Raw genomic sequence first — 12,457 nt, 5'->3', positions numbered from 1 at the left:
AACTGGTGGCTCCCAGGGGGCACTTCTGAGCCTATACCAGGGCTCAAGGCCCTGTCCTGGTATACCAGCTGCCCTGGGAGGCCTGGGCCCTGGCTCCCCAGCTCCCATGTGTCTCTAAGGAAGGTCAGCAGCACCCCAACATCGGAAGCCTTGGTGGTCCAGATCCAGAGAGATGCTTCCCGCAGCCACCCACCCAGGTGCTCTCTTCCAGAGCTCGTTTCTGGTCTAAGAGAAGAAGCTTCTTCAAGGACTGACACCAGAATGACCTCAGCCTTCTGTTGACCCAGCACAACCCTCAGTGAACAGCTTGCTTACTCAGGTGCTCTTTCTGGACTCATTTGCTGAACTCCCCTCCCCTATGCCTGGCACTGTGCTCTGAGGCGCTGGAGTTTGAAGATGAATGAATGAGAACCTGCCCACACGGGGCTCGTAATAGAGGGGCTGAACCAGCCAGGCTACCTGCCAACCCCAGCGTAGGACCCGTGCAGGACAGAGGTGGGCACATACAAGTGAGGAAGACCAGGGTCTGGTCTCAAATGCCAGTGAGAACCCCAGTAAGGACCCCCGAGATGGGGGGATCCAGACCTCTGCCTTGGAGTCCATGATACCCCACCTTGATCCATGATTTGAGCCTCAATTTCCTTGTCAACAAAATAGAAGTAATAATACCTTCCTTTGCAGAAGAGCTATTGTGTGGCTAATAGGTCATATATGTATGAAATGCCTAACATAGTTACTGTACATAGTAGGTACTCAAATAAATGGAGCTGTTAGTAATGTTCTCTCTCCTTCCACCTCTTTTACCACCACTTTGCAGGACTAGACTCACTTTGAACCAAGGATGTTCTAGGGTCTCCTCTGCGGTAGGTCTCCTGTAAAGGAACAAACATTAAGATGGAATTTGTATCATTCAGTGAGTCAACAAATGTTTGAGAAAACAGGGCCCTTAAGTAGTGGGGGCTTGCATGTCTAAGGACGGAGGCTTGGTAGGAATAGGTGGGTGGCATGAGGGTGACCCTGCAGGTAGGGGACTCCCCAGGGCCTGGTACTCACAGCTGGTCCTGCACCAGCACTTTGATGAGGAAGCCCCGGGCCTCCCTGCTCAGGCTCAGGAACGTGGTCTCCTCAAAGGCCACGTTGTAGTTTCGGATGTTCATCAATGTTGTCCGATCATTTTCCCCAACAAACGGGGAGATTCCTGTCAGACTGCAGGGGTAGAGAGGGCTGTCGTGAGGGGGCGGGCAGGGCCTTAGGGCTGAGGCAGGGATGAAATGGGATGCCAGTGGGGGCACAGGGCTGGGCCCAGGGCCAGGGACAGGTGGAGGCTCCAGGGTTTGGAGATGGCAGAGGCTGGGCGAATCTGGGCAAGAAGCCAAGGCTTGCAAACTCCTGCCTGTCTGGCATGGTCAGGGAGGCAGTACTGCCTTGGGGCCTGGTTGCCCATGCTTTAGAGCAGTGGTCCCCAGCCCTTTTGGCATCAGGGACCAGTTTCATAGAAGACAAATTTTCCATGGACCAGGGCGCCTTAGATTCTCATAAGAAGTGCACAACCTAGATCCCTCGCAGGCGCAATTTACAGTAGGGTTTGTGCTCCTATGAGAATCTAGTGCTGCCGCTGATCTGACAGAGGCGGAGCTCAGGCGGTGATGCGAGCGATGGGGTGCGGCTGTAAACACAGGTGAAGCTTTGCGCCCTCTGCAGTTCACCTCCTGCTGTGTGGCCTGGTTTCTAACAGGCCATGGACTGGTACCGGCCTACAGCCCCAGGGTTGGGGACCGCAGCCTTAGACGACCTGTTCTGTCTCTCCTCCAGTGTGGCCTCTCCATAAGGTGAGGGGTCTGTGCTAAGGGGACATCTCACCGGAGCCTGAGCTCTGCCTCCTTCTCGTCCATGTTCTGGATGGTTAGGACCAAGTAGTTCCACACCTAAACGGCACTGAGCCTGCACTGGCCTCTCTCCATCCTCTGTGCCCACCTCTTACAGAGGGGCACGGGGGACATACAGACCAGGGTGTCCACCTTCATGCACACGAGGCCTCTTACAGAGCAGGAGGGAGCAGGGGTGTGGAAGAGAAGGGGGTGGGCTGCAGCCCTGCAAATGTTGGGGGTAGGTCTGCCAGGAGACGGGTAGGAGACTGCAGGGGTCCTTACCAGAGGAAGGCAACGACGCCCACGGGCCTGCAGGGAAAGGAGAGTGGATGGGTAAGAGGACAGCCCATCTTGCCCTGGAAGGCAGCAGTTCTCTGCTACCGTTAGTGAGTGAGACATGTCCTCCCTGGGAACACTGCCGTGGACAAACGGGCATAGGAGTGCCTCCTTCAGGGAGAACCTGAACCTGGAGTTGCAGAAATGCCTGGAGAAGTCAAGAGTCACAGCAGGGCTGGCCCAGGAAGCCCAGAAAAGTCCAGGGACCAAGGGGACCAGGGACGAAGAGGACCAGGCCTGCCTTACTGTGGAAGGTACAGTGGCTGCTGAGAAGAAGGCCTAGGCCCCCAGGGAGCCATGGGCCAAGGACTGACAAGGCTGAGGCCCCAAGGGATGGGGTCAGCCCTGACTGATGAGGGGTGGGGAGTAACACGGGCAGGAGACCCTGCAAGCAATGCCACCAGCCACCCATCAGAGGAGGAATCCAGGCTTCATAAAGCTCCTCTCTGCCAGTGAGCCAGGGCCCAGCATGGCACTGAGGGCAGCTGCCCTGGCCCCCCCAGCAGCCCAGCATGCCAGTCTTACCAGATGTCAGTGACTCCCGACACAGGGCTCTGGTTGACAATCTCAGGTGCCACAAACTCAGGTGTGCCATATTGGCAGTACTGAGGCTCTCCTGGAATCAGTTCCTGGGCATTCCCAAAGTCGCAGATCCGCACCTGCTCTTCACCCTCTGCACCATCCCATACCAGCAGGTTCTCGGGCTGAAAGACACAAGGCAAAGTGTGGGAGCTGATTTGAAATAGGGCACCCCATTTTCTGGCTTCCTGCTCTCTACCCCCCACCTCACCTTGACATCGAGGTGCAGCACATGGCTCTGGTGCAGGTAGCGTATTCCCTCTAGTACCTGCTGCATATAGACTCGGATCTGTGGAAACAGGGGGCCCAGAGTCGGTGGGGTAGGGTGGGGTACTATGTTTGATCACCTCCAGGGTTATGGCAAGAGTTCAGGCCATGCCTGGGGAGTAGCTTTCAGATGGCTTGTGATGGGGGTTGCCAAGATTCAGGGCTGCTATGTGCACAGGTTGGGCACAGCACAAGCACAGGAAGGAGTCATTTACATTGTAATACATAGAGTTGTGCAGTGCACATCTCTACATGGCAGGACTGCAGTGAGATCAATAGACTCTAAGACGGGGCCCTTCTGGGAGAAATGTTTGGGGACATTTATGTGAGGAAGACTGGGAAACAACAGTTAGGGGCTGGGGTGGGTTTGCTGAGACTTAGAGAGGACAGTGCAAGTCCCAGTGCAAGTGTCACAGGCAGGGGGCTCTGCTGCCTGCCTAACCATGTTCTCCACTACTACCCAAGCTTCTCGTGGCCACAGATGGCATGCCCAGGACCCATCTGTCAGTTCTCAGAGCCCCCTGCCACCCACTGCCCTCACCTCAGACTCACACACGGTGGGTTTCCTGGCCATTCGCTCCAGCAGCTCCTCTGTGCAGCTACATCCTGGGTCAAGGAGAACAGTGCCCAGCACCGGCGGCCTGGCCCACCCCCAGAGCCCAGGGCAGGTCCCAGCTCAGCACAGCCTTCCCCTTCCTCTTAGAGCACACCTGATACCACTCAGAGACTGTCCTCACTCTTCTTCCGTCATCTGGGTCTGCAGATGATGGGACAACCTCGCTTGAATGCACACTCCCTGTGGGATCTCAGGCAATGTACTTAACCTCTCTGAGCCTGCATTTTCTCAGAAGTAAAATGGGAGTCACGTTTCCTCTCCTTTCTACTTTAAGAACTATTTCTAGGGATCAAATTACAGCAGAACTTTTTGTCGACTATGGATGGAACTTTTTGAGAATGACCCAGAAGGTACATGACATGGAATAATTTGTCATTTTGCTGAGGTTTGGATTCAAACAGTGCAGACTGGGAGGCTGATGTATCCTGCTCCCAGGAGTGACGAGCCGACCGCCCAGGGAGGCATCCTTTCCTCAGTGGGTCTTTGTTGAACCCTAGCTTCATGCAAAGGTAAAATCTGTCATTTACGAAACCAGCCTCCCATGCAAAGCCAAGTATTGACGCTCATCTGAAATGTGGTCAATTCAAATGTGCAGATATACTGTACTGCATTTTGTGATTAAAAAGCCTATGCATTTGTCAGCTCTGTGACCTCAGGCAAATTATTTAACCTCTCAGTGCCTGTTTCATCATCTGTAAGACGGGGATAATAAAATTCCATGAGGTATGTATATATGAGGATTAAATAGGTTAATATTTATAAAACTCTTAGAGCACTGACAGGCACAAATTAAATGTTATATAAGTTTAAGCTAAAAAGTGGGCTAAAAATCCCAATTGTCAACGGGACCACTTTGTTAACAGTAAAACACGTTGCAAATTGGCTGTTACAAGAACCATTTAGGCATGGGTTCTCCCCACCGCCCCCTAGCCTATCCCAGGATACAGCTCCGTGACAATGACCAGTCCCCGGCGCCTCTCGAAGGCCTCATGGAAGTAGAGGACACAGTCGTGCTGGAGCCGGGCCAGCAGCCGGGCCTCCCGCCATGCTGATGCCTTTGGCTTGGCCTGGCTGGGGATGAACTTGGCTGCAAACTCCAGGTTGGAGCTCCGTTCCACCACGCGCCGCAGGTAGGAGAAGGCACCCCTGGGTCGCACAGGGAGGAAGACAGGGCTCAGTCATCACTGCAGCCCTCTACCCCTTCCTAGCCCTCAGACCCAGCAGCCTCTCTTGAACCCCGACACTGGCTCCACTCCTATCCCCACACCTGCCAATCTCCTGGTGGATGTCATAGAAGTCGCTCAGTCTCCTTCCTCGATGCTCCTCGTCTTCCCTGACCCCCTCGACTTCCATAGCTGTCTGAGCTGGGGCACAGATGTCCTGGTGTTAGGAGGGGAGGGCAGGAAAGGGAGCAAGGCAGAGACTGGGACAGGCAGGCAGATGCCAGAGACAGAAGAGGTGCAAGAATGTCGGGGCCTGAGGCGGGGGCCCTGGGCTGGAGGGTGCGGTAGTTAGGAGTCCAGGGCCAGGTGCTTCCTGGGCAGGGTGGGGCTCACATCAGATTTCTGGGGGTGGGCACTCTGCCCTTCTCCCCTTGAACTGCAGCCCACCTGAATGCACAGCCAGCTCTGCTTTGCAGGAGACCTCGCCTGCCAGGTTCTGGGCTATGCAGGTGTAGACGCCTCCATCCTGGGCCCCTGTGCTCAGCACCACCAAGGAGCACTCGTTCTCCTCGTACACGAAGCTCACGTGGCTGCTCTCGGCCAGCAGCATCTCGTCCTGCAGAGTTGGCTGTCACCTCCAGCCCAGGCCTGGCCTCACCTCCACCTGGGACCCAGCTTCACCTCCATGCCAGAGACCCAGCTTCACCTCTACCTCAGGGCAGTGGCTTCTGCACTGACAGCCCAGTACCCCCAGCCAGACAGGCCCCTGGGTCCCACGTGCTCCTCCTAACCACAGCTCTGCCCAGGCTCTCCATCTAAGGCCTCCCAGGACCCCTCGCCCAGGCTCCCGGCCAGCCCCAGGCTTGTACCTTGTACCACATGATGTCTGGCAGTGGTTTCCCCTCAACCACCACAGCAAAGCGAGCGGTTTCCCCGGCCCCCACCTCCACATCCTCCATGATGGACTCAAACCGAGGGGCCTCTGAAAGGAAACACACAGGGGCAGGAGTGGGGACGGGAGGGAGCAGGATGTTGGCGCCCCTCTCCAAGTCCCCGTCAGCAACTGGCTCAATCAGAAAGCCAGAGCCCCCACCCCCCAGCACCCCCCACTGGGCCCCAGACTCAGCCCCGAGGCACACCAGTGTTCCTTGCCTGCACCCACGTGATGTGCTCTCCCGCTCAGGGAACACGAGGTGCCGGCTGGCTCTGCTTGACCTTCAGTGTTCACGTGCCAGCTTTGAAATTAGGAGATTTTCACACACAAAGGAAATCTGGATTTCTTGCCTCTCTTGACAAACCAAGACTGGCCATCCTGAGCCGCTCCGCTCACTGCAGGAATCCGCTGACGAGGAGCGGCTCGATGCTGCCCCCTGTGGGTGGCTGCCCTTGTTCACAGCGCCACCCCGCCACTTTTCTGACTTCACTTGCACCTGCCACCCTGAATTAAACTCATGGCTAACACTGCCTCTAATTTGAAGTTTTTCTCTCTGAGTCTTATTTAAATGTTTAGGGTGCCTTCTACCACTGTGGTAGATGACAAGATGAACAAAAAAGTGACCCCAAATATTAATCGAACCATCTAGAAACTGACTCTCAGCTTAGTTCTTCCACATGTGGCTGTGATTTCCTTCTCCACACATATCACATGGTCATATGATTTCCTGGTAAAGAGGCTTCTAATTCTCACGATGGAGTTAAATACACATGGCAATGTGCTTTTCCAGGGAGCCTGTGACTTCCAGGTACCCCCCTATCCCGAGCATGTTTGAGGGTCTCAGCTTTAAGGGGAGTGGGAGTGATCCAGGCAGGCAGAGAAAAGCAGGGTCGCTGGGTATAGATGGGCAGCCTTCACAGGCACACAGACCACAGGGGAGGCCGTCCTGGCAGTGGGGAAGACACTGCAGTGAGGCCGATGTGGAGGAAAGGGACCCCCCCACTCCGCCAGCCATGCCTGGACGGTGGTGGGCGGGGCCTAGTGGAATGGGGGTGTTCAACACAAGCCCAGGCCCATTTCAGCCCTGGCTGGCTGGAACACAGTCTCCATCAGTCACTGCCCAGCCAGGCTGGGCTGCAGGGTTCTCAGGGCCAGGGCCTCCTCCTATATCTGGGAAGATGGATAAGGTGTGCAGATGGTACTGTCTAGGAGCAAAGTGGTGACAGAGGAGGGTGTGGGGCGGGGGCTGGGCAGGGAGGAAGGGAGCTCATCCCGTCTACCACCCTCACAGCCGGACTGGCCGTCTCCTCCTCACACACCCTGCTGCCACTTCTCTTCCACTTCAAAGACACCTCCCCTCCCCTCTAGGAATCTGGTCCCCACTCAGCAGGGAGGTGGTAGGGCCAGTCTATGAAGGTCAAAGCACAGGAAGGTTGCAAGTCAGTTTCAACGATTTTTTAAAAAGCAACAGAAAATGTCCATTTACCCATGATAAGATTGCCTATGCTAACTAAAATGTCACTTTTTTTGCTTTTGGTTGGAATTATATCTACTCAGCAGGTAACACTCTTTAGCCCACGTTGATCAGAAATTCTGAGTGGCAGTTACGTATGTTTAGAGTTAATTAACAGACTGGAAAACAAAACAGTTACCACCTAATGCGAGCTATGGTTTGAGAGACTGCATCTTTAAAGGAGAAATTACAAAAAGAGTCCTTCCTGCAAAGATTGGGAGACTCTGCAAACAGGCTCATGCAGAGGGGTGTCCTCAGAGCTGGGAGTGTGGTGTGAGATGCGCTCCTGGGCTTGTTCTTTTTTTAATCAACTTGGTCTTCCTATACTTGTATTTCAGATGCTATTTCCTGTTGGATTTGTTTTTTTTTGTTTTTTTTTTGAGACAGAGTCTCGCTTTGTTGCCCAGGCTAGAGTGAGTGCCGTGGCGTCAGCCTAGCTCACAGCAACCTCAAACTCCTGGGCTCAAGCAATCCTCCTGCCTCAGCCTCCTGGGTAGCTGGGACTACAGGCATGCGCCACCATGCCCGGCTAATTTTATATATATATATATTAGTTGGCCAATTAATTCCTTTCTATTTTTTTTTTAATAGTAGAGACAAGGTCTCACTCAGTCTGGTTTTGAACTCCTGACCTTGAGTAATCTGCCCCCGTCGGCCTCCCAGAGTGCTAGGATTACAAGCGTGAGCCACCGCGCCGGCCTTCCTGTTGGATTTAATGGAGGAGCTAGGAGCACTCACTGGCTTTGGAGTCAGGCAGCCAGACTTGAATCCAGATCCTGTACTTATTAGGTTGTGTGAACTTGGACCAGTTACTTAGCATATTCTTTGAGCCTCAGTTTCCTCATCTGTAAAATGGGGATAATAAACCAACCCCATCTCGTAAGGTTGATGTAAATATTAACTGAGATGATACATGTAAAGTGCTTAGTACTGAGCCTGGCATGTACTAGGTGCTCCATAAATATCTTATTGGTACCATTATTGTTGTTATTACTAGGACTGGTATTATTACAGCCATTAGAGGGACAGGCTGGAGAGGGAAGACATGGAATTGGATCCCCAGCAGTGGCAGGCATGTCGTGTACTTAGGAGTGTGAGGAGAGAGCTGTGGGCCTCAGAGGGAGAACAAAAAGGCCATCTGTCACCCACCTGCCAGCTCCAGTGTGACTGAGCAGGTCTGCGTGCCGTGTCGGTTTCGAGCAGTGCAGGTGAGGGCCCCGATGTCCCGGCGGCTCACCCGGCAGATCCGAAGGCAGTACTGGTCGTCATCTGGCTGGCTCAGCTCGTACACACCTGCCCGAGCCTCTAGGAGGGCCCCCCGGCAGCTAAGGGACACACGATTAGGGAGGTCACCCAGGATCTAGTCCCAGGAGGGTCTGGCCAGACTGGGAGAGAACTAGACGGCCGCATGTGGGGATTGAGCAGGGGGCCCACCTCCTCCAGACGACTTGGGCCTCCACATGGTTGAAGGTGACAGTGACACTGGCAGGCTGTCCCTCTACCACATACACGATGTCCGGTTTGTCCAGCACAGCAGGGGCCTCCTCCAGGGGCGGGCCTGGGAGGAGGAGAGCACAGGCTCTGTGCTGGGCTTGACACCGGGGCCTCAGCACCCACTCCCCCTTTAATATCCCTAATAGCCACTCGAGCTCCATTTTTATAGGCGAGGAGCTGAGGCTCAGAGAGGTTTAGCAACCTGTCCAGGAAACACAGCCAGGAAGCGGCAAAGCTGGGGTTAGACCCCAGCATGTCTGACCCCAAAGCCTCAGCTTCACCCGCTGTGCCCTGCTGCCCTCAGGAGAGAGAAGGAAGCACATTGGTGGGTCAGGGCCCTCCCAGCCAGGCTGCTCCCGCCAGTCGTGGTGTCCAGGCCAGCTCTGGAGCCCCCACCACAGGCCCCTGTTCCCCGGCCCAGCAGCTCCCACCCCCCTCCCCCGCAGGAGCACCCCACTCACCGCGCTCCAGCAGCTGCACAGGCTCAGAGGGGGGCGAGGGCTTGCTGCTGCTCTTGACGGTGGTGGTGAGGACCCGGAACACGTGCTGGGGCCCCTTCCGCAGCCCCGTGGCCACCCAGCCAGGCTCCCGTAGGCCTGTGGCCAGCACTGTCCACTGGTCCGAGCCCAGCACCTGGTGCTGCACCGTGTAGGTGAGGGAGTCCGGGTCTGGCAGGGGAGGAGCTGCTAGAGCCTGACGTTGCCTGGGCGGCACCCACCCTCCCCCTCCAGCTGGCTCGGGACCCTGAAGCTCATCCTTAGTCTGCTCTGAGGACGTGCCTCAGTTTCTCCTGCTGCTTTCTGCCGGACCCCATCCCTCATCTAATCTTGCCCAACTACTCCCCTGGCCAGGCATAGAGCCAGCAAGGCATCAGGTACAGGCATTGAGGGCTGGACTTGCACTCCAATTCCTTGCTAACTGAGGTAGGGAAACTGAGGCACAGAGTGGGATGAGACAAGGGGATGGGAGGGAATCCCTGGATCACAACACAGGCACCTAGTCCCTCTGAGAATGGGAAGGGAACGTGGTGGTGCCCCACAGCTCCTCTCCTGACCCAGAGCGAGGACCTCGTCCACCCCGGAGTAAACACGGGCAAAGCCGCTCCTGCCCCTGCCCATATGTTCCAGGGGCCTGGCTCCCTCGGTGCCCTGCCCAAACCTGTCCTGTCCACACCCCATCCCCACCCACAGCCCTGTGTGGCCCTGACCCACCGATGGCCATGTCCAGACTTCTGGGGGGGTTCCATGTGAGTGTGACCATCCTCCCAGTCACAGCTACCACCTGCGGGACGCCATCTGGGGGGCCTGGAACCACATCTGAAAGCCACAGGTTGGATGGGTCCTTTAGGGTCTGACAGCTCTGCAGGATCACCAAACCTCAGGGCAGCAGGCTGGGGGCCAGGGGCAGGGGATCGAGGGGAAGGGAGCTGGTGTGAACGGCCCCTCTCCGCCATCCCCCAGGTCATGCCAGAGACCAGGCTCTGGACACAGCTGACCAGGAAGGTGCCTGTCTCACCTGTGACATACAGGTGGGCATAGCAGGCAGCTTTGCCAAGCTTGTTGGCGATGACACTCTTGTAGACGCCAGCATGCTGAGGCCCCACGGCAGGGAACACCAAGCGATGTACATCCCTGTCTGGTGGGGGAGGGACAGTGACACTGGGCCTGAGCTAGGGGATACTCTGAGGGGTGGGCCCATGCCACCCGGGCCTGGCCCCTCGATCCCTCCCACTGCAGGGAGGAGACAAGGGCAGGGAGCAACAAGTGTGTCCATCACATAGTAAACTCCAGGTCCAGGCCAGGGCTCCTAAGTTGATAACTGCAGCCATGGCCCCTGTGGCCTGTCCCTCCAGCACCACTTCAGACCCAGCAACTTGTCATCTCCTCCTACACTGTGCCACCCTCTGGGGGCCCTACCTTGTTGACTGACCTATCATCTCCACCCTTCTGCAGGGTCACAATCTCCATGTCAAAGCTCTGACAAGGCTTTGTTCCTAAGGCTTGCCCCCCATCCCCACCTCTCACCCCCACGTTGCTGTCCCACGTCTCCTGCAGAGCCCCAGGCAAGCCCTCCAAAGCCCCAGCCAAAGCCTCAGCCCAGCCCCTTCCCACCAGTCTCCTGCTCTCCTGCACGTCTTGACTCTGACGAACCATCAGGGCCCTGAACAAGCCTTGCGAGTTCCAGCTCCAGGTCTCTGCTCACAAGACTCCTGCCTTTTGGAACGTTCTCCTCTTACCTAAGGCTTGCGCCTCCTTCAAGATGTAGTTTGTGGGTACAGCCCTGTGAAAGCCCCCTGCCAGGCCCCGGTCCCCTGACTCTAACCCTCCCCCCTGCACATCCCTGGGCACCAGCGCACGCTGCTTTGCTGGGGGTGCGGGGTGCATTTCTTCCTCTGTACTTGCATGAGCCATTGCTCCTGACCCAGCCTACAATCTCCTTAAAGAGAGGGCTGCCTTTGTCAGATCTGCTTGTCCCACCAGACCCAGGAGCTCTGTGCAGTAAGTGCCAAAAATATTATAAATGATAAGCGTTGCCTGTGCCCAGCCTGTGCCAGGTACTTGACACGGTTCCCCCCACACAATTCTTTCAACAATCCGACAAAATGATCCCCATTTTACCAATGAGGTCAGAGACATTAATGGACTTGCCCAAGGTCACGCAGCTAACAAATGATGAAGCCGTGGATTGAACTTGGTTTCATCTGCTTCCAAAGCTCTTTCCTTCTACCCTGCTCCCTGAATGATAAGGACACTGTCTCTGGCGAGGACACAGAGAGGAGGCCCGCACTGTCCTCCTTCACATCGGGGCTGTCGCAAAACACCCTCCCTTTTCTTAGCGGTTATCTCCGCATAGAACAGTCACCCATTCATTTATCTCTGCTGACACTATTTATACGGGAAGAGAAGCCAAGGGCTGCCAGTGACCCCAGATATGGATAGGAGCCGAGACGCCAGCTCAGATGCCGAGACAGAAACCCACCCAGGGCCTCAGCGCAGATGGGAGACAGGGAGGCCTGTGGCTGAGCAAAGACAGCTGAGATGGGGCAGGAGGCTGAGGGCAAGGGTCAGAGCCGTGGTGGTAGGTGGGGTAGGGAAAATAGGACATGGGTGACAGAGGCATCTCCTGATTAGGAGATGGGCATCAGGCTGGGCATGGTGACTCACACCTGTAATCCTAGCACTCTGGGAGGCCGAGCCGGGAGGATCCTTTGAGCTCAGGAGTTGGAGACCAGCCTGAGCAAGAGGGAGAGCCCATCTCTACTAAAAATAGAAAAAATTAGCTGGGCATGGTGGCGCATGCCTGTAGTCCCAGCTACTCAGGAGGCTGAGGATTGCCTGAGCCCAGGAGTTTGAGGTTGCTGTGAGCTAGGCTGACACCATGATACCCTAGCCCAGGCAACAGAGTGAGACTCTGTTTCAAAAAAAAAGGAGATGGGCACCAGACTTAGACAGTCCTTGCTTGCCTTTAGGCAAGTTCCTGTATGTCTGTGAGCCTCAGTTTCCCTATCTGTACACAGGGCTAATAATACCTGATTACAGGCCTGTGGCAAGGTAAGATGGTCCACATCAGGCCTTTCGCACTCAGGGCCTGGCACTTAGAAAGCACCTAACAAAGGCGACCTTTTGTCCCGCTGCAGTCGTAAGAGGAAACCATCACAGGTGGCAGCGTGGGCATTGTGGGGAGGCA

The 12,457-nt window shown here is 55.8% G+C and overlaps 1 protein-coding gene across 6 annotated transcripts in view; it reads right to left on the bottom strand.

Moving 5' to 3' along the window:
* Positions 1 to 12,457, bottom strand: part of SPEG (striated muscle enriched protein kinase) — a 55,794-nt gene that overhangs the window by 11,411 nt on the left and 31,926 nt on the right. For all 6 annotated transcript variants that reach the window (XM_012740149.3, XM_012740151.3, XM_012740152.3 and 3 more), the window contains 15 exons: positions 10,286 to 10,405; positions 9,982 to 10,086; positions 9,232 to 9,438; positions 8,711 to 8,834; positions 8,426 to 8,601; positions 5,699 to 5,811; positions 5,277 to 5,445; positions 4,934 to 5,030; positions 4,612 to 4,812; positions 3,592 to 3,649; positions 2,995 to 3,072; positions 2,730 to 2,908; positions 2,151 to 2,177; positions 1,054 to 1,206; positions 830 to 872 (listed from right to left, as the gene is read on the bottom strand). In XM_012740149.3, coding sequence (XP_012595603.3) covers positions 830 to 872; positions 1,054 to 1,206; positions 2,151 to 2,177; positions 2,730 to 2,908; positions 2,995 to 3,072; positions 3,592 to 3,649; positions 4,612 to 4,812; positions 4,934 to 5,030; positions 5,277 to 5,445; positions 5,699 to 5,811; positions 8,426 to 8,601; positions 8,711 to 8,834; positions 9,232 to 9,438; positions 9,982 to 10,086; positions 10,286 to 10,405 — 1,850 coding nt within the window. The remainder of the gene's footprint in view (positions 1 to 829; positions 873 to 1,053; positions 1,207 to 2,150; positions 2,178 to 2,729; positions 2,909 to 2,994; positions 3,073 to 3,591; positions 3,650 to 4,611; positions 4,813 to 4,933; positions 5,031 to 5,276; positions 5,446 to 5,698; positions 5,812 to 8,425; positions 8,602 to 8,710; positions 8,835 to 9,231; positions 9,439 to 9,981; positions 10,087 to 10,285; positions 10,406 to 12,457) is intronic.

This window comes from Microcebus murinus, chromosome 8 (genome assembly GCF_040939455.1).
Source record: "Microcebus murinus isolate Inina chromosome 8, M.murinus_Inina_mat1.0, whole genome shotgun sequence".
Classification (NCBI taxonomy): Eukaryota; Metazoa; Chordata; class Mammalia; order Primates; family Cheirogaleidae; genus Microcebus; species Microcebus murinus.
Note: the sequence above shows the minus strand (reverse complement) of the source record. Positions and strands in the feature narration are given on the sequence as shown.